Genomic DNA, 22,462 nt, shown 5'->3' on the forward strand with positions numbered 1-22,462 from the left:
GAATTTGCCACCGCTGACTGTGGTATTCAAGACTTCCAAACTCAGATTTTTCTCATAAACGCTGACTGCGGAAAAACATCTGCGGTCGCGGAATTCAAAAAATGACTGAGTAACCTAGGGTTCAATTTTTCTTGCCATTAGCAGATATCTCATACATTATTGACCCCAACTAGGTATTAACTAATTATCCCTAACTAAATAAGCAACAATTAATTAACACTAATGAGCCTTAATTAAAAATTAAAAGAAAAAAAAGAAGAAGAAGTAAAAACTAACAAATAAAGGAAAAACAAGTACAAATTAAAGAACAATTATGAAATGAAATTACCAGGTATGTGATGAGTGATGAGAATGGACTCTAATTATTGTGTTTGTGCGGATTAGGGCTTGGGTGAACAGTAAAAATGAAGCTTGAGAGTTCAGAGATCGAAAAGGTAAAAAGACATCACGACCTTCTATTTATACAAATTACTCTGGGACCCACCAAACTTACCTGGCACGGAATTTCACTGCATCCACGCTTTGGAATTACAGACGGGCTGCTTGCTTAACACTTCCGCTGAGAGCGGAAAATGGGGCGCGACCGCGGAAAGGCACCGCTGACCGCGAAAATATCTCTGGGGACGAAACTTCAGAGAAGTCTCATTTTAGATTTTTCAAACCCACGTCCACTACCAAATTACGCCTCCGCGAACTGGCCACTGCTGACCGCAAAAAATGGAGCGCTGTCAGCGGTCCAACTACAGACTTGTCACATTTTTCTAGCTTTTTCCTGCTTTGCATCAAACATTCCTACACACATCTCACAACCAGTTAGTCCAAAACAAATCCTACACTAAGAAGAAAATCAAAAGTAGAAAACACATGGGTTGCCTCCCAAGAAGCGCATGATTTAATGTAGCGGCACGATGCAGGTTACCATCAATCATTTGAGATGGACCATTGCCACCACGTGGTTGTCATCAAACTTGCCAAGATAATGCTTCACTCTGTGCCCATTAACTCTGAAAATTTTACCATTTTTGTTTTTCAAATCAAGAGTACCAAACGGAGTTACATGCACCACATCAAAAGGACCACTCCATTTTGACTTGAGCTTTCCTGAAAATAGTCGTAACCAGGAGTTGAATAAGAGAACCAGTCACCTTCCTTGAATTCCTTTCTACATGCATACTTGTCATGTAAGTACTTCATCTTATCCTTATACAAGGACGAGCTGGAATAGGCATGAAACTGGAACTCATCAAGCTCATTGAGTTGCTCTACCCAGAGATTTACTGCAACATCAAGCCCACATAGCCTTGTGCTCTAACTCAAACGGAAGATGGCATGCTTTCCCAAATACCAATCAGTACGGAGACATACCAATTGGAGTTTTGTAAGCACACCCGTAAGCCCACGAAGCATCATCCAGTTTCTTTGACCAGTCAGTCCTATTTGTATTGACAGTCTTTAACAATATGCTCTTTATCTCTCTGTTGGAAACCTCAACTTGCCCACTAGCCTAAGGATGGTAAGGAGTTAAAACCTTGTGATTGACACCATACTTTGCAAGCAAAGTATCAAATGCCTAATTGCAGAAATGAAAACCCCCATCACTGATGATTACTCTAGGAGTGCCAAACCGAGTAAAGATATTCTTCTTGAGAAAAGCCACCACACTCCAGGCCTCGTTTTTGGGTAAAGCCACGACCTCAACCCACTTGGAAACATAATCAACGGCCACCAGAATGTACGTGTTGCCACATGAACTCACAAAAGGCCCCATGAAGTTAATGCCCCACACATCAAATATGTCAACCTCAAGAATAGTGGTGAGAGACATTTCATCCTTCTTTAAAATTCCACCAGCTCTCTAACACTCATCACATCCCTTCACTATCTCACCCGCATTCTTGACAATGTAGGCCAATAAAAACCACAACTAAGCACCTTTGAAGTTGTTCTCGCCCCACCATGGTGACCACTGTAGGGAGAAGAATGACAAGCATCAAGAATACTCATTTGCTCCTCTTCCGGAACACATCTTCGGATCACACCATAATTATAAATTTTGAACAAATAAGGCTCATCCCAGTAGTAGTCCAAGCTATCCTATTTAAGCTTCTTCCTATGGTTAGAAGAGAGCTCACACAGAATAGTACCATTCACAAGAAATTGGCAACATCCGCGAACCAAGGGATGCTATTCACAGATACGTAGAGGAGTTGCTCATCAGGGAATAAATCATTAATATCGAGTGCCTCCCCTCCTCCTCCAAGCGGGACAAGTGCTCCGCCACTTGGTTTTCATTTCCTTTTCGATCAACAATCTCAAGGTCAAACTCTTGAAGTAATAGAACCCATCTCATCAACCTAGCCTTGGAATCCTTCTTTATCATCAAGTAGCGGAGTGTTGCATGGTCAGTATGAACTATCACCTTGGCACCCATGAGATAAGGCCTAAACTTCTCCATTGCAAACACAATTGCTAGCAACTCTTTTTCCGTCACCATGTAATTTACTTGAGCATCATTTATTGTTTTGCTTGCATAATACATCGGGTGAAACATCTTGTTTACTCTTTGACCCAAGACCACTCCTACCGCAACATCACTTGCATCACACATGAGCTGAAAAGGTAAGCTCCAATTGGGTGCGGCAATAATGGGAGTGGTTGTCAATTTGTACTTGAGAAGTTCAAAAGCTTTCATGCATTCATCATTAAACACGAACTTTGCACAAAGGATTCACCACCTTAGAAAAGTCTTTGATAAATCTTCGGTAGAACCCCGTATGCCCAAGAAAACTTCTAACCCCCTTGACTGAAGTAGGAGGAGGAAGCTTTGAAATCACTTCAATTTTCGCCTTTTCTACCTCAATACCATTCTTTGAGATCTTATGGCCGAGGACAATGCCCTCCTCGACCATAAAGTGACATTTTTTCCAGTTAAGCACTAGATTTGTCTCCTCACATCGTGCCAACACTTTGTCAAGATTACCCAAGCATTCTTCAAAAGAGTCACCCACAATACTGAAATCATCCATGAACACTTCCAAGAAGTCCTCCACCATGTCGGTAAATATAGCCATCATACACCGCTGAAAGGTATCCGGTGCATTACACAAACCAAATAGCATCTTAGAAAATGCAAATGTACCATACTAACATATGAAGGTGGTTTTCTCCTGATCTTCCGGAGCAATCAAAATCTGGTTGTAACCTGAGTACCCATCCAAAAAGCAGTAAAAGGTACGCCCAGAAAGTCTATCCAACATCTGTTCAAGAAAGGGTAATGGAAAATGATCTTTGCAGGTCACTTTATTAAGCTTTCAGTAGTCCATGCACACCCTCCATCTGGTGACAATCCTGGTAGGAATCAACTCATTCTGCTCATTGGTGACCATAGTCATACCACCCTTCTTCGGCACACATTGCACCGATGAAGTCAGAGAACTATCTGAGATGGGGTACATAACCCCTGTATCTAGAAACTTAATCACCTCGTTTTTGACAACCTCTTGCATAGCCTCGTTCAACCTCCTTTTATGTTCTATGGAGGGCTTGGCATCATCTTCAAGTATAATCTTGTGCATGCAAAAGGCGGGGCTTATTCCTCAAATATCAGCTAGAGTCCATCCAATTTCCTTCTTTCTTATTTGGAGCACCTCCAGTGTGGCATCTACCTGCACGTTAGTAAGACAAGAAGAAAGAATAACAGGTAAAGGCTTCAACTCCAAAATGGGAGGTTCCTTAATTGAGGGCTTTGTTGGCGGAGTCTTTCTGTTCTCAAGATCCAAAGAAAGCTTATAGGGCTCATAAGAATAAGAACACATTCCGTGCAAAGCATTGACACACTCCACCCTACCTTCATCATCATTCATATCAAGGTTCAACAATACTACTTCTAAAGGATCCTCCACATTGACCATGACACTAGTATCATCAACTATCACCTCCGTGACAAGATCCATAAAAGAGCAAACTTCAGTACTATTCGGTTGCCTCATTGATTTGCACATATGAAAGATAACTTTTTCGTCACTCACCCGGAAGGTGAGATCCCTTGCTTCCACATCAACCAATGCCTTCCTAGTTTCTAGGAAAGGCCTTCCCAATATTATAGGCACCTCATAGTCGACTTCGCAGTCAAGAATCACAAACTCAGCAGGCAAAATAAACTTGTCCACCCGGACAAGAACATCATCAATAATACCAAGCGACCTCTTCATCGTTCTATCCGCTATTTGAAATCTTATTGAAGTAGGTCTCGTTTGACCAATACCCAAAGTTTTGAACATGGAGTAAGGCATCAAATTGATGCTTTCTCCCAAATCACATAATGCCTTTGCAAAATCCGCACTCCCAATGGTACTTGGAATGATGAAAGTGCCAGGATCTTCAAGTTTTGGATCCATCGAGTGTACAATTGCACTTACTTGATGAGTCATTTTGATGGTCTCACAATCCATAGATCTCTTTTTAGTCACCAAGTCTTTCATAAACTTGGCGTAACCTGGCATTTGCTCAAGAGCTTCCACCAAAGAAACATTGATCGACAAGCTTTTCATCATCTCAATAAACTTCTTAAATTGTTTTTCATTCTTTTGCTTCGCAAGTATTTAAGGGTAAGGTGGATAAGGCCTTGGCAAGAGAGCCTTAGCCTTGGGCACTACCGTTTCCGGCATGTCTATCACGTGTTCCCTAGACGGGTTCACATCATTTTGAATCTCCACCTCATTATCATGAATATCAATTCTCACTTCTGCATTTAAATTCTCTTCACTCACTTGCTCATCAACTATAGTAACATCATCATCTTGTACTTCCACCTCATCACTCACTACTTCCTTTTGCTTGGAGGTATTCACTTTACCACCTCTACCCGCTTCTTGTGATCACCGCCATTGCATGCCCGGTAATGTTCCTACCCTTCGGATTTACTACCGTATCACTAGGTAGAGCCCCCTTAGGGCGAGTATTCAAAGATTGCAAAATCTGGCCAAGTTGAACCTCCAATTTTCATATTGAAGTATTATGGGATGCCAACTAGGCATCAGAGTTGGCATTATTTTTCATCATTTTTTCAAACATCATCTCGATCCTTCCAATCTTATTGTTTTATGAGCTAGGACCTTGGGACGAAAATGGAGGTGGGTTGTTTGGTTGTTGATACATCGGAGGTCTTTGAAATCCTTGCCCCTGATTCCCCCGATTGCCATTACTCCAACCCCTTTGGTTGTTGTTTCCTCCCCAATTGTTGTTGTTGCCACTCCAGTTGCCCTAGTTTTTCTGGTTGCCCTAATTCTGATTGTTGTTCCCCCAGTTTCTATTTCCCCATTGGTTTTGATTTCCCCATTTTCCTTAGGATCTCCAATGTTGGTGTTGGTTAGGAGCATTACCCCTTTGTCCTTGGTAATTGTTCACGTACTGGACTTCTTCACTTTGCTCATCATACCCATCATCTTGGTTGAAACCACTGCTACCTTGCTCATATTGATCCAGATTTCCTTGACTTTGTTGACCTCTTTGTCGCCTCTTATTGACCAACATGTTTACACCTTCCATAGCATTTACTTGTCTCAGCGCTTGAACTTGCTGCAATTGAGTTTTAGCCAACTGGTTCATTGTTGTAGTTAACTCTGCTATTGCTTGGCCATGGTCGTGGAGCTCTTTGTGCAGGTGAATGACAGTGGGATCACCCCGTGGCATATTTGCTCGACTTTGCCAAACTGATGAAGTATTAGTCATCTCATCAAGAATATCATCAGCCTCAGCTTCATAAAATTACCCCCTGCTAATTGGTTAGCACACATTGATTGGTTGTATTTATACCCCGATAAAATGTCTGTTGAATTATTGCTTTAGTCATATCATTGTTAGGGAATTCCTTGACCATAGTTCTACATCTATCCCATATTTCATGAATGGGCTCATTTGGTTTCTGTTTGAATGCTAAGATTTCATCCCTCAATGCAGCCATATGTCCCGGTGAGAAAAACTTGGCGATAAATTTATCGGCTAACTCACCCCACGTAATGGTAGAATGAATGGGAGTCTTTTGACCCAGTCCAAAGCTTTCGCTCTAAGTGAGAAAGGAAACAATCTCAGTTTCAATGCATCCTCCGACACATTAGTTTGTTTGCTTTCCCAGCAGGTATCCACAAAGCCCTTTAGATGTTTATATGCATTCTGATGGGGAGCACCTGTGAAGTACCATCGTTGATCCAATAAAGTCAACATTACATTTGTAATCTGGAAATTACCCGCTCAGATCCGAGGTGGGACAATTGCACTTGCCTACCCTTCATTTGGAAGCACCTGAGGAGCCACTCTTGGAGGAGCTGGGGGAGGGTCTGGAATGTTATCATTGGCCTGGTGGCCTCTTCTTTGAGCTTGAGGTACTAGAGGTACCTCATCTTCACCATTATCATCTACTTCCTCCCCCGGGATAGCATTTCTAATAGGATCATTGTTTGCCATATTGTACCTGAAATGATTAACTTACACAAGTTAGTAAAACAGAAAGAAAAAAAAACAAGACACAAAACTAGTCAGATAGATAGCCAAAACCGTTTAGCTCTCCGACAACGGCGCCAAAAAGGGATCGACTCCAACCTTGTACCACTATCGAATGGCAAGAGTGGTCGATGCAGATTTTACCCGAAAGGTCGGGATCGAATCCACAGAGAGCTAATATTGTTTGGAATTGGGTTTCTATCTAATCTAGCTATGTGTGATGTTCTTAATTGCACTTCCAATCATGCTTTGTTTTGGTTGTTATTCTACTATTAATACTAATGAAGAATGAAATTAATCTAAGTACGATATTTTTGTAAAGGTTTTCTCAATTGGTAAAAAGGCACTAGGGAAGTGACTTACACCTATGTGGGTATTTAACGGGGTCTAAAACTTAGGGCAAACTTGTTATAATTGGGATCATGATATAACCATTTCACATAATTACTCACTCTATACCTCTCGGTAGTTTGAGTGACTTTTCCCTAATTGGCTTTCTCAAGCCCAATTGGGGGTTTAAACAATGCAAGCAAAATTGGCTCAAGTCGGATATTACTATCTCTAGGTTTAACCCTTTAATTAGGGCTATCAATCTCTTGAATGCACCCCAATTCCTTATTAGCTTGAATTTCCTAGACTTAGTCTCTCTTTCTCAAGAAGAGACTAAGTCAGAAAGGCAAATATCAGTGTTTGCAACCACCAGTTCAATAATTAAAGCATGAATCAAGCTAAATATCATTGACACGTAGACATTTAAGCCCTAAAATTGAAGACCCATTAAATACCCACACTAGGGTTGGGCCACAACCCTAACTAATGGGTTTATCTACTCATAATCAAAGAAGAAATCAAAGATGGAGATGAAATATAAGGCATAAAAAGTAATTACAAGAGTAAAATCTAAGATTAATTGCTAAAGATATTCTAAAATTACTCTAAAAGGCTAAAAATGGCTATTCACGTGCTCTACAAAACAACAGATGCCCTAAAAATCTGACAAAGAACTATTTATACACAACTAAATTTTTCGAACAAAATTGCCCCTACGGAGATTCCGCTGACAGCGGAAAATAGGTCGCCTCAGTGCTATGACTTCCACGGATGCGCAAAAGCAATACGGTTCTTCTCTTCTGAGCTGGGTTCTAAACTTGAGTCTGTTGGGAGCGGAAAATCAACCACCTCAGCGCTCCTTCAACCGCGACCGCAAAATATGATCGCGAATCGCGCCTTTCAATTTGAGCTCCAGACTTTAGTTATCTGATTCTTCATTCCGCTGAGCGCGAGAATTGGACCGCGGCCGCGCCAGATGGTTCCACTACCGTGCAATGTCATCGCGGGCAGTGGTGACTGTTAAGCCCATTTGTTGACTCTCTGAACCTTGTTACCGCTGAGAGCATAGTTAAGACCGCCTCAGCTGTGAGACCTCTGCTTCCGCTTCTATTTCTTCGTTGTCAGTGCCCTTTTGACTCAGCTTTGAACTTGTATAGGTTTCACTCCTTCATGATCTGGTTATGACTTTGTTGTCTCTTTTTGACCAAACACTGTAAACAAGTGTAATAAGTTAGCTTTTGGGAATACTTGCACACACTTTTAATCCAAAACCTAAGCAAAAAGGAGCATAAAATAGGTTAGAATCCCTAGTTATCATCCATCGACCTGGGTATTGTGCCTTCTATATATACTTGTTCCTGATTGGTTATACTCTTCCTCTTCTTCCACTGGCGGAGGAATTTTACCGTTTTTACAACGTCTGCCCGGCGCAACTCTCTCCTTACTTGTATAAAGCTTTTCTGATGCTGACGAAGTACGCGGAGTTGGCTGGTTGTGAGGTTGATGTGTGCCATTTGCTGCACTTATTTTCACCAAATTTTTATAGAGGTACTATGATACACCTACGACATCGTGGGACCAGAGGGCTGGTAGTCGGAATGGACGATTGAATGAATCGGAAGTTCTGGCATAAGTATTTCTTTATCAAGACTGAGCACTTAGTGGTGGACCCGACTGGGTTTCCCGAGCAGTGGAATCATAATCGTTAGTGTCTTTATTGTGCGCTCGTTGTCTTCTGTCGCCCTTTCATTTTTATCTCACTCGTAGTTTGTTTTTCAGGTGAAAGGCGTGCACCCTCTCCTATCTTCGACATTAAAGATTAGGTGGCTCGTGTGTTGCCTTACATGGTAGGGATTCATGATTGGGTAGCTTTCCACAAGCATTTCGGACCTAAGGTCCCATCTAGTAAGTGTTATTTTTGCTTCAGCTTTCTGTTGTTTATCATTGCTCATTGATGTGACCTCTTTTTAGTGCTAGGTAGGCGAATTTCTAAGAAGAAGACTCCAGTGCCGACATTTCTCCAAGCTATCGCATCGGTTGGGATGTAGTTTGCTTTGGCCGAGTCTGTTCGTGGAGGTCGTACTCAAACTCCGTCGATGAGGGATTTTGCCTTCAGACTGTTGTTACGCGAGATGCAATCTCTTCCCGGCCTATTTGTCATCTTGTAGATGAGTCGTCTAATAGAGAGGAGTTGCCATCGAGAAAAATGCAAATGATGGAGCTCAGGAAGGTCGTCATCACTGATATTGAATCGGAGAATCTCATTGCTCCCGGGAGCGGCGTCTGCACTTACACCAGACGTAGGGGCCATGTTTACGGTGGATACCATTGCGGAGAGGAGGCCCTCTAGGGCCAAGTGGGTGCATGATGGCGAGGATCTTGTAAGGACCATAGAAGGTGGCTCGTCATCGGCGACTGGGAGAGATAGAGCGGTACCTGCAGGGGACGATGGTTCTGGCTCGGATATCGATCCTGAAGAGGTACGGGCCTTCTTGGAGAGGAATACTCGTGTGGATGTAATAATAGAGGGTCCTAACCGGCATGTAATCATTCTTGAAAGGTACGGCCTTTTTTCCAACTCTGAATGGTCAGTGTCATTCTTTGCCCCTTTATGTGCGGCTTCTGAGAACACGGCGCTACATGCGATGAGCGATGCGAAGTTATCGATGAGTATATCTGGCATGGATTTTCGAGTAAGTGCTTTTTAATGTTAGGATTTGTTTTGCATGTGTAATCCGCTCATATTGACTCCTCTTTTTTGCATGTCAGACTCTTATCATGGGGATTGAGCGTGACCGGCGGGAGGAGCGGAGGACGGCCATTTTTTAGAAGGTGACCTCTAAGTACAAAGAATACTGTACTAAGCACCGAACGTTGGCCAACGTCTTTAACCAGGATAGCGAGTTTCAATTATCTCGTGACGGGTTTAAACAGAAGGACGACGAGTTGGTGAGGAAAGATGAGGAGCTAAAGGAGCGGGATGATGAGCTAATGAGAGCCATTGGTCGATGCAGCAATCTTGAGGCAACTTTTAAGGCCAAGGAGGATGAGCTCGAGGTGAGCAAGGGGTGATGGCTGAGAATGCCGATCTTCAAGCGCGGATGGCATCTTTAACTACTGAATATGGGCAGAGAGAGGCAGAAGCTGTTGATCAACAGGGCGAGTTGAGTGCCAAGGTCAAAGAATTGACTCGTGCTGAGAAAGGCAGAGTGGCCGCTATGGCTGAAGCGGCACCCTTAGAAGATGCCCTCCACGTTTGTAGGTCCGAGCGAGAGAATGAGGTGGAGACATCGACGCTCATGGTGGTGAGTTTAGAAGAGCAGAACCAGGATCTGGAGGCGGAGTTATCCAGATTGGACATGTAGGACGTTGCCTTGAAGGCCGAAGAGGTACGACGACTGTCACAATCGTCCACATCTCATACTTCTGCCGATACCGGCATTTTGCGGGAGTTATATGAGATGTCGGTTCATGCCGAGGCTCAGCTCGACGTGTATAAGTCTTTGAAAACCAACAGGAAAATTTCTGTTAAGGCAACATGCGGCCCATGAAGCTTGCGGTTATGCCCCTGGTACGCCTGGTGGGGATAATGTTGATGATGATGCGGATAGGTTCGCCTCCGATTCCTGGTATGATGATGAGTATGCCGATGGGGATGATGCATCGTAAAAACCATCATAGTTTTTGTTTTGTTTTGCTATTTTTTTAAGGGCGTCTTTGGGCCCTTTGTAAAAAGTATTGTAATTTGATAGTTGTAATGGAACATCCCCCTTTTTGGCTACGTGTTTCTTGATTTCTGTTCTCTTTTCTTTTTGCTATGTGGGGAAGTCCCTGATTTTTTAATAAGGTCGATGTTCAACGCGGTCGAACATTTGAAGATTTCGAGCGAGGTTGAATGTTGAAGGAATTCAAGCGAGGTCGAATGTTAGTAATTCGAGCGAGGTCGAATGTTAAGTAATTTGAGGGAGGTCGAATGTTAAGTGATTCGAGCGAGGTTGAATGTTGAATTTAAGTGATTCGAGCGAGGTCGAATGTTTAAGTAATTCGAGTGAGGTCGAATGTTAAGTAATTCGAGCGAGGTCGAATGTTAAGTAATTCGAGCGAGGTCGAATGTAAGTAATTCGAGTGAGGTCGAATGTAAAATGTGAAAAAACTTAGAGTGTGAAGATGCTCCTTTATTTCATTTATTGGAGAATATTACATGTTTCTGTTTGTTTTATACATATATTGGAGAAGTTCTCATGTATCCAGTCCCTTAATCGTTCGACCTAGAGAAGTAGTCGGCAGGCGGGGCGATGAAATATACTTGAACTTCAAGACGTCCCCTTTGTTACCTCATTAAAAACCTCCTCGAGAAAACCCAATTGGGACAAAATCCGGGTGAGGGAAAAAGAGTACGACGCGGAGGGCGTCTGTTTTCAGAAGTTGAAGTATTTGAGGTGGGCAACGTTCCACTTGTTTTGTAGTAGCTTTCCTTCCATTGTTTCTAGTTGGAATGATCATTTGTTTGCTGCTGCCGTGATTTTATATGGCCCGTCCCAATTGGTTCCTAGATTGCCTTCTCTCGAATCTTTGCTTTCCTGTGTTTTGGCCTTGAGTACATAGTCTCCGACTTTGATGGTCGTATTTTGGCTTTTTCGTTGCAGTACCATTCTGCTTGTTGTTTTTGGGATACCATTCTTATGTAAGCCATGTCTCTTCGTTCCTCTGCTTCATCAAGGTCTTGTTTCCTGTTCTCGTTATTGCTTGGTCTGCTTTCATTGGAGTATCTCAAACTAGGTTCCCCGACCTCGACCGATATCATGGCGTCAGTTCCGTAGACTAGTGAATATGGCATTTCTCCGGTGCTTTCTTTTTGCGTGGTACGGTATGCCCACAGTACTTTTGGTAGTAATTCCGGCCATAGTCCTTTGGAATCCTCAAGTTTTTTCTTCAAGATATTCAGTATTGTTTTGTTGGAGGATTCAGCCTGACCGTTGTCGGAAGGGTGATATGGTGTGGAGAGTATTCGCTTGATATGCCATTTTTCGAAGAACTCGGTGGTCTTCTTTACAGTGAATTGTGGTCCGTTGTGGCAGCTGATTTCTTTAGGATGCCAAAGCGGCATATGATATTTCTCCATATGAATGTGATAACTTCCTGTTCGCGTATTTGGGTGAACGCACATACTTCTATCCATTTAGAGAAATAGTCAGTTAAAACCAAAAGGAAACGTACATTAACTCACCTTGCTGGGAGGGGTCCGACAATGTCCATTCCCCATTTGATGAACGACCATAGCGATGTAACATAGTGGAGGTGTTCGCCCGCTTGGTGTATCATAGGAGCATACTTTTGGCATTGTTCGCACTTCTTGACGTAATCGACAACTTCCTTCTTCATTGTGGGCCAATAATAACCTACTCGAATGAGGCATCTGATGAGGGCCCGGTTACCGGTATGGGCACCGCAGTGGCCTTCGTGTACTTCCTCGAGCACGCGTCTTGTTTGATTCGGCCCTAGGCATTTCGCCAAGGGGCCTCCAAATGTTCTTTTATATAGGTCATGATTTACGATGTTATACCTGGCCACCTGCATTCGAATCCTTTTGGCTTCCTTTTTGTCTGTTGGGAGTACTCATTCTTGCAAATATTTTATAATCCGGTTGTGCCAGTCCCAAGTCAAATTTACGACATGTACCTCGAGCTAGTCTATTGATGAGTGTAAGAGGGTGACCACGTTTTCCTTCGTGATGTTTTTGGTGGCTGCCGCTAACTTGGCAAGACCGTCTGCATCTATGTTTTATGCCCGAGGTATCTGATCGAGTCGACATTCGTCGAACTCTGGTAGCAGTTTATGGATTTCTGCCTGGTACATTTGTAGCCTCTATTCTTTAATTTGGAAAGTCCTTGTGACTTGGTTGACAACGAGTTGCGAGTCGCATCTAAGGACGACTCATCGTGCTTCGTATTTGAGAGCTAGCTTCAATACTGCAATTACGGCCTCATACTCGGCCTCGTTGTTAGTCATACAAGGCACCGTATGGATTGGCGAATGACTTTGCCTATTGGGACCTCAAGTACGAGTCCCAGTCCATATCCTGGTGCGTTGGATGCGCCATCGGTGTATAGGACCCATAGGTCGGGTAGACCAGATGAGGTACGAGAAATTTCCTTTTCGACCTCGGTTACTATTTTGGCACTGAAATCGTTGACGAAGTCGGAGAGTACTTGCGATTTTATCGTTGTTCACAGCTGATACGTTATATCATGCTCGCTCAATTCTATGGCCCATTTGGCCAATCTCCCCGACAGCTCGGGTTTATGCAGATACGTCGTTACTACTGATATGGGGTGGCATTGAAAATAGGGTCTAAGCTTTCGTGAAGTTATGACCAATGCCAAGGCCAATTTCTTGAGGTGAGGGTACCACGTTTCGGCGTCGACGAGAGTTTTTCTAATATAATAGATTGGAGACTGCATACCTTTATCTTCGTAGACCAATATTGCACTTACCATGACCTCCGATTCGGTCAAGTATATGAGGAGGCGCTCACCGAGTTCTGCTTTGGCGAGTAGCAGGGGAGATGACAAGTACACCTTTAGTTCTCTTAAGGCCTCGATGCATTCTGCATTCCATTGGAGCTTGTTGTACTTTTTGAGCACGTTAAAGAATTTGTGGCATCTGTTGGAAGATCGCGAGATGAACCTTGACAGAGCAGCTATGCGACCCGATAATTTTTGCACCTGTTTCTTGCTGGTTAACACTTCAGATATTTCCTCAATGACCTTGATTTGGTTGGGGTTAACCTCGATGCCTATTTGTGACACTAAGAAACCGAGGAACTTGCCTGAAGTTACGCCGAAGGCACATTTTCCGGGGTTTAGCCTCATACTATATTGCCTTAGTATTTCGAAGGCTTCTTTCAGGTGGTCGATGTGATCTTCCTTCCTTTTCAATTTGACCAACATGTCATCTATGTAAACTTCCATAGTATTGCCGAGCTGGTCCTTGAACATTTTGGTTACCAATCTTTGATAAGTTGCCCTTGCGTTCTTTAAGACGAACAGTTTGACTCGGTAACAGTACGTTCCTTGATAGGTGATGAAAGTAGTTTTTTCCTGGTCCTCTTCCTTCATGAGAATTTGGTTGTAACCTGAGTAGGCGTCTGTCACGACCCGGATTTCCCACCATCGGGAGTCGTAATGGCGCCTATTAGTGAAAGCTAGGAAGCCAACTATTTTGATTAATTTACCCTTTTCATTTTTAACCTCTTATCATGTGCAAGTTAACATGTTATAAACAACGGAAATAATAAAGCGGAAGAATGAAATTTAACAATTAAACTAATACCAATACGAATTCATAAACATAGACCACCCAGAACTGGTATCATGATATCACAGACTATCTAAGAATACTAGAAACATGGTCTGAACAAAATAAATACATGTTTGTCTCTGAAATAGTAAAGAACAAAAGAAAACTAGACAGGAAGGGGACGCCAAGGCCTGTGAACGCCTGCAGGACTACCTCAGGTCTCCTAATGGACTGAAGGCAGCAACCCCTAGCTAAGGTCCGTATTCTCCAGTACCGGGATCTGCACAAAAGAGCCTAGAGTATAGCATCAGCACAATCGACCATTTGTGTTGGTAAGTGTCGAGCCTAACCTCGGGGAAGTAGTGACGAGGCTAGGACACAACAATTAACATAACCTACAGTTAAACAGTACATAGCAGAATAACAGTAATAGAAGCAATTCAAAAGTAACAGGGGAAGGGTAACATGCTATAGGGGAATATCAACATAAAGAATCACAGTAATAACGAAAATAAACAATTAAGGCACCTGAACTGATAACAACAAGGAATCATAACAAACAGGCAATAAGTGCATGGCATCACCCTTTGTGCTTTTACTCGCAATCCTCACCAATGCAATCAAGTAATGAAAATGTGCACGTCATCACCCTTCGTGCTTTATCTCTCTTCCTCACCATGTAAATATTAGAAATGTGCATGGCATCACCCTTCGTGCTTTATCTCTCTTCCTCACCATATGCATCAATATCAATGAAAATGTGCACGGCAACACCCTTCGTGTTTTATCACTCTTTCCTCACCATATGCATAAGTATGAATGTGCACGGCATCACCCTTAGTACTTTATCTCTCTTTCCTCACCCAAACAATAGCAACAACAATATCCTGACAAGGGAATCAACAACAAGAATAAACACATCCCAGCAAGGGAATCAACGGTAAGAAATAAATACGTCCCGGCAAGGGAATCAGCTATAACAAAACTTGTACCAACAATTAACTTCATAAATAAACCTCAACTGGAGCTGATGCTCAATAATAAACCAATACCAAAAAAATAATCATACGTCTTGCTTAACATGGATAATCAACAATTTAGGCATTTGTAGTAATTATTAAGAAACACAATGATCACAATTTAAGGCTCACAGGCATGTTTGACACCAATGTATAGATACTCGTCACCACACCTATACGTCGTTCACTACACTAGCACATAGAAAATAAGACACAATACCTATTCCCTCAAGCTAAGGTTAGACCAAACACTTACCTCGAACTTTCACGGCCAACTCAAGCCTCAAACACCGCTTTTCCTTTAGAATTCGCCTCCAATTTACTTGTATCTAGCCCAAATTAATTTAACAACATCAATAAATTCTAAAGAATTCATACCCAATGCTTAATTATAGGTTTTCTATCATTATCCCCAAAAAGTCAAAAATCAACCCCGAACCCGTTTGGTCAGAACTCGAGGTTCAGATCAAAACCCGATCACACATTCACCCACGAGCCCGAATATGCAATTAGTTTTGAAATCTGACCCCAAAATGAGGTTTAAATTTCAATTATTCAAAAAGCCCTAATTCTACCCCAAATCCCTAATTCTACCATGGAAGAACAATATTTAGGCCTAGAAATCTAATGGGTGTTGATGGAAAATGAAGGAGATGGGTCTAGGAACACATACCTATGATTTAGTGTTTATTTTGTTGTTCAAGAATCGCCTATGTTCTAATTTTGGGGAAAGGAGATGTGAAAAAATGGTTTATTCCCGTTTCTGCTACTGTTTAAAAGAGTAGGGCAACAGTGTTCATCGCGTTCGCGTGAACACTGTCACGTTCGCGAAGAGCTGCCAGTGGTGGACTTACATGATCGCGGGAGAAGCTTCGCGTTCGCGAAGGCTTAGCCTAGCCTTGCCTTCGCATTCGCAATAGAGGGGTCGCATTCGCGTAGTTCTCCCTAGGTTCCCAGACCAGCCCCCTCCTAAAGCTACGTGTTCGCGGTTGACCGGTCGCGTTCGTGTAGAGCAAACCCCCCAATGCTCCAAGTTCATGACCTAGGTCTCGTGTTCGCATAGGGCAAATTCCACCCCCAGCCCAATTCCCTTTCGCGATCGCGAGAGTTACTACACGATCGTGATGCACAAAATGTCTGTGCATCAGAAGCAGCAAAACCTGCAATTTTCTAAGTGTAAAAACATCCCGTGGCCTATTCGAAATTCACCCGAGCCCTCGGGGCTCCAAACCAAACATGTACACTAACCTAAAAACATCATACAGACTTACTCATGTGATCAAATTGCCAAAATAACATCTTTAACAATGAATCAAAATCTAAGAAAAATCTCAAGAACTATTAAGTTCCAAATTTCGTAACCGAGGGTCCGATTTACGTCAAATGAAGTCTGTTTCTTACCAAATTTTACAGGCACAACTTAAACACCATATAAGATCTTTACCGGGCTCCGAAACTAAATACGAGCCTGATACCGTCAAATTGAAACACATTTAAATTTCCAAAAACTCTTATAATTTTAGTTAAACAATTTTCTTCAAAAATTCATTTCTCGGGATTGGGACCTCGGAATTCAATTTCGGGCATACGCCCAAGTCCCATATTTTTATACGGACCCTCCGGAATCATAATATCACGGGTCTGGGTCTGTTTACCCAAAATGTTGACCAAAGTCAACTTAAATTCAATTTTAAAGGCAAAATTAGCATTTTTATCAAGTTCTCACATGAAAGCTTTTCGAATTTATGCTTGGACCACGCATGCAAATTGAGATGAGATAAAGGGAGGTTTTTAAGGCCGTGGAACATAGAATTTTCTTTTAAAACAAGTGATGACCTTTTGGGTCATCACAGTGTCCAAGAAACTCAACAACTCGCGGCCTGTCGTTACGTCAATAAGCTGATCGATATGAGGCAGAGGAAAAGAGTCTTTTACGCAAGCCTTGTTTAGATCTGTGAAATCCACACACATTCGCCATTTCCCATTTTTCTTTTTTACCATGACTACATTGGCGACCTATTTTGGGTATTTCGATTCTCGGATTGAGCAGTTAGCGAGTAGTTTATCCACTTCCTCGCTGACGGCCTCATTGATTGCAGAATTGAATTTTCTCCATCCTTGTCCTACTGAAGGGTAGAAGGGGTCGACGTTCAACTTATGTGTGGCAACGTCTTTCGGAATACCTAGCATATCTACATGGGAAAAAGCAAACAGATCAACATTATTGATTAAAAACTCATGAAATTTACCTGGCTCGGAGAGCTTATGGCCTATATAAGCCTTTTTGTTGATATTGCTACTATCCAGTTAGACGAGATCGAGATCCTTTATTGTTGATCCCGTGGCTTCCACGACGTCGGGGTCCTTAATAACGTCTTTCTAATCATTGAGTTTGGACCCCAACTTTGATAATTGCTATGCTTCTGAGTTTGTTCCTTTTAGCTGTTGAGTAATTGTGCAATCTTGGGCGATGTGGTAGCATTCTTGGGCTATGCGTTGTTCGCCTCGGATGCTAAATATGCCCCAAAAAGTAGGGAATTTTATTACTTTATACAAACTGGGCGAGATAGCCCCCATGGGTGTATCCATGGTCTTCCTATAATTGCATTGTAAGTTGTGTCCTGGTTCATGACATGGAACGTTGTTTCTAGGGTGACTCCCCCAGCTAGAATGGGCAATGTCATTTCTCCTGAGGTTCGTTCGACTGCATTGTTAAAAACCCGTTAGTGTTATGCAGCGTGGTACTATCTTGTCCTCGAGTCGCATTTTTGCAATCACTTGAGGGTGAGTAATACATGCGCCACTTCCTTTGTCTACCATTATTCTTTTAACATCAGTATCTGAAATGTGTAAAGTAATGACAAGAGCATCGGAGTGAGGAAAAATAAAACCGTTGGTATTTGACTTATCGAAGATGATACTTTCTCCGAGGTCATCATACCGATCGTGGGTGATTGACCGCTTTAGCTTGTGTGTGATGGTAACCTATATGTGGTTGATTGCTGCTTCATCGCCTCCACCGATGATCATTTGAATGGTGCGGGCAGGAGAGGGTGGCTTTGGAGGGCCTTGGTGTTGTTCTTGTCCGTGGCCGAAGTTGGCTCATCCTCGGTCACTCATCAGATCTTGATTTAGCATGTTCACTACTTCTTGCCGTAGGGCTATGGAGTCCTCGATTTTGTGACCCCGCTCCTGGTAAAATTCACAAAAGACGTTCGACTTTCGGATACTTGGGTCGGACTTCATTTTTTGCAACCACTTCACCTTTATGCCAAGCTTCTCTAGTGCGTACACTATTTCTAAAGGAGAAACACAAAAATTGTAAGTAGATAAGAGTTGAGGCATACCTCTTTTTTTCGTTGAGTCCCTATGTGCGGCCTGCAAGGCCCTTCCGGATGTCGAGGCGGTGGTGGAATGGCTGTTCTGATGTAGGGTTGATGTTTGTCTCGGTTGAGACGTGGGCCTGACTGATCTCTTCAACTATCATTACGACGGTCTTTACTCGACTCTGTTTGGATCGACGTTAAATATTGGGTTGGACCGTTAAGGTCGTCATCGTCTGCTCTCATCTCGGTACAGTAGGAGTTATGAATTTCTTCCCAAGTGGTGGGAGGGTATTTCATGAGCCTACTTAACAACGTCTTGGTCGCCCTTGATCCATTCCTGTTCAACCCATTTTGGAAGGTTGCTACCGCCATCCCTTATGATACATTTGGTAAGTTCATTCTCACCCTGTTAAACCGAATGAGAAAGTCCCTAAGTCCCTCGCTAGTCAATTGCCTAACGGCGAATATGTCGTTCACCCTGGCCTCCGCTTTCTTACCTCCGGCGTGGGTAGTGCCGAACTTGTCGGTCATTTACTCGAACGTTGTTATAGACCGTGCTGGTAGTTATGAGTACCACGTTAGGGCTCCTCCGGTTAAGGTTTACCCAAACTCTTTTAGTAATACTGACGGCACCTGCTCCTTTGAAAGGTCATTTCCTTTTACCGATGTGACGTAATGAATGATGTGATCTTCTGGGTTTGTGGTGCCATCGTATATCTTCGAATATGGTGGCATTTTGAAGGTCTTGGGTAAAGCATGTGGGGCTGCCTCCTCGCTATATGGTTGCTCGACGAATTGGCCGACATCCAGTTTTAGTAGCAGTTTCAGGGCGCCCGATATCTTATCGACCCTTTCTTGATGTTCTCTCATCTGGTCGCGGAGTGCTTTATTTTCGTTTTCCATTTCCTCCATTTTCTTTAAAATGGCTGTTAGTGCATCATTACCTGCATCAACAGTGGTGTGAGTGTTACCTGTTGGGGGAGCGGGTTGTTCACCGATAGTCGTTGTGGTATCAGCTGGCGCGGCATTTCTATTCGCCCTTTGAACGGGTTTGTCGAGTATGTCATTTAGGGTACTTGTCAGCCACTCCTCCAATAATTTCTTCACTACTTGTGGTGCTTTCTCATGTGTGGATGTGGAAGCTCCCCTTTCACGTGAAGCGGTTACACTTGCATGATGGGGAGGTGAATCAATCCGCCTGGGTGTAGCATTTGGTGTTATATTCTCATCGTCTTCTCTGCCATCCTCGTCGATGGTGTTTAAGATGTTGGTAGTGACACCCACTATTGCTTTCTATCTTTTATCTCCTTTCCCTGCCATTATTAATTTTTGCAGACGAGAAAATGATGGTTGTCCCTTTTTTATGATCTTGAAGAAACTAAAATTTTAACTAAAAAACTCCCCACAGACGGCACCAAATTATTTTACCAAAAAAGTGTTAAACCTTTTAGTTAAACTAATTAATAATGAGCTATAGGATGAATCTTAATTAAGAATAATAAATTCAAGATCAAATGTGTTAAGGAATCGATGTGGTGAACGACGTTTGATAGCGTTAAATAATACATTTATATTCAATGAATGCTAGTAAATGTAGCAACATAAATATGGAATAAATGTAAAAAAATGACAATAAATATAATAAGAAGGAATCTACCACCCAATTATTATACGATTTGGATGGTTCCTTCTCCTGACAGCAAAGTGAAAGGAAGAGAAATGAAGACGGTTATGGGATCTTTGGATCTTGCGGATAAAGGCCAAGTAACATGCACTTGAGTAATATAATCAATGAACAAGATAACTTTTCGTAAATTCTCTCAAGTCAACCTTTTACAATGTATTTTTCTTTCAGGAAGTGAAGATCCCCTTTTTGTTCTCTATCTCTTCCTATTTATAAGGGATATTTCCAAGAAATCCTAAAAAGTACAAAATAAAGGAATATTCCTTGTGTCCATATCTGAACCTATCCTATTGTTGTTTTTTCACTTCAGCTGCTCGTCCTTGACAACAGTCCTCTCAATGATGACTCCCTGTTATTACACCGTGGTCGACCTTGTCTTTCATCCCATTTATCCACTATTACCAAATCGCCAAATTTAGACCAATACAGTTAGTCCCTCCGTTTGTTGAGGTTGTAGTCATGTACGCCCTCGATAAGCGGACATGATTTGCTTCCATTGAGGAGAAATTTGGTTGTGTTGGATAAGTCGGATCGATCGAGGTGGGGAGAACGGCGCAACCAACAAAGTGATGGTTGGTGTGGTTGTCTTGGGGTGACATCATGGCCACGCGCATTATAATTAAGCATCTTCCCATGACAGAGTCTGTGTGCCTACCGCTTTGGTTTTGGTTCCATTTGACTAACCGTTGTTTTCTTTCATTGTTGATCACCTTACTATCTGGTTGTTTTTATTCTGCTTTTATATGACTTCTTGGTAGTGTCCCTTCTTGTCTCTATTTTCATTAATATGGTGCTTATACTTTCCTGAGCTGAGTGTCTATTGGAAACAACCTCTCTATCCTCACAAGGTAGGGATAAGGTCTGCGTACACACTACTCTCCCCAAATCTCACGGTGTGGGATATTACTGGGTATATTGTTGTTATTATACATTGCCATTTTTCTAATAAAGTGAGGGAAATCTAATTGTCTTTGCAGTTTCCTTTATGTTTTAAGCCTATTGATCACACTTGGATCAACCTTTTACAATGTATCTGTCACACCTCCTTTTTACATACCCGCGAGGGTACAAAGGAGTTTTTTCCAATTAAAGGACAATCGAAACGGGATTGGTTTATTTGTTTCAGAGTCGCCACTTGGGAGATTTAGGGTGTCCCAAGTCACCAGTTTTAATCCCGAATCGAGGAAAAGAATGACTCCATATTACAGTCTGCGTATCAGAAATCCGGATAAGGAATTCTATTAACCCGGGAGAAGGTGTTAGGCATTCCCGAGTTCCGTGGTTCTAGCACGGTCGCTCAACTGTTATATTCGTCTTGATTATCTGATTTAATACATGTTGAACCTATGTGCAAAATTTAAATTTTAACCGCCTTTGTCATTATTATTATTTTACGAGAATTGCAACGTCGTGAAAACATATCTCGAACCACGTTACATCAATGCACCCGTAGTTATCGATATATCTCGACTCGGTTGAGATTTGGATTTGGGTCACATAAATGTGCACCCGAATTAAGGAAAGTAAAATTGTTAAAGGCGCGCCTAAAGCAACTAGCGTCTTGTTATTTTGGAGAAAATCGTAAAAATTCGTTAAACGGCATACCCCGAATTCTAAATACTTTAATATATACATACATCTAGAGGGCCCCGCAGCTTTGTACATTTTGTTGGTCGAGGCTCGTCTCGTTCTATTTTTTAAAAGGAATTTGCAACGTCATGGACATGCACCTCGAACCACGTCACAATCAATGTACCCGTGATTAGAAACACATTTCGAATCCGTCGAGATTGGGATTTGGGTCACATAAATGTGCACCCGAATTTAAGAAGGTAAAATTATTAAATACGCGCTTAAAGAGGCTATCGCGTTATTATTCCGGGAGGGTCGTGAGATTTGCTAAACGACCCACCTTGGGAACTGAATGCTTCGATATATACATTTAACGAGGGCCCCGCAGCTTGTGCGTTTTTATTTGTCGAGGCTCATCTCGTCCTTATTTTAAAAGGATATCCTATAGCAACTACGTTTCTTGTCGCGTTTGTCTCTACTAATTGAAAACAGAGACAGTCCTAGTTAATTACATGCTTGCAAGTTATCTATAACAGAATTCCGAGTGCTTGCGCAAAATCAGAAGCACGGCCACGTACACAATCAGCCAAACGAATATTAAGGGCCCAAACCCAAACCAAGCAGTAGCGGTTGGGCCTGGGCCACTATTTTTCGCTGGGAGCCTGCTTGATTTGCTCGACTTGGGCTCAACCTTCATGAGGTTGAAATTGCAAGCTCTGTGTTCTTTGTCTTAA

At 42.4% G+C, this 22,462-nt stretch overlaps 2 protein-coding genes across 2 annotated transcripts; both read right to left on the minus strand.

Annotated features, from left to right (window-relative positions):
- Positions 1-925: 925 nt before the first annotated feature.
- Positions 926-1,825, minus strand: LOC138874031 (uncharacterized). The gene is made up of 4 exons (XM_070152533.1): positions 1,610-1,825; positions 1,366-1,504; positions 1,146-1,277; positions 926-1,101 (listed from the first exon to the last, which is right to left on the minus strand). Exons 1-4 carry the CDS (start codon positions 1,823-1,825, stop codon positions 926-928), a joined length of 663 nt encoding a protein of 220 aa, XP_070008634.1.
- A 1,318-nt stretch (positions 1,826-3,143) lies between these two features.
- LOC138874032 (uncharacterized) lies at positions 3,144-3,575 on the minus strand. The gene is made up of 2 exons (XM_070152534.1): positions 3,330-3,575; positions 3,144-3,257 (listed from the first exon to the last, which is right to left on the minus strand). The coding sequence occupies exons 1-2, from the start codon at positions 3,573-3,575 to the stop codon at positions 3,144-3,146; spliced, it is 360 nt and encodes a 119-aa protein (XP_070008635.1).
- Positions 3,576-22,462: the final 18,887 nt, after the last annotated feature.

Source organism: Nicotiana sylvestris, chromosome 7 (assembly GCF_000393655.2).
Source record: "Nicotiana sylvestris chromosome 7, ASM39365v2, whole genome shotgun sequence".
NCBI classification, from domain to species: domain Eukaryota; kingdom Viridiplantae; phylum Streptophyta; class Magnoliopsida; order Solanales; family Solanaceae; genus Nicotiana; species Nicotiana sylvestris.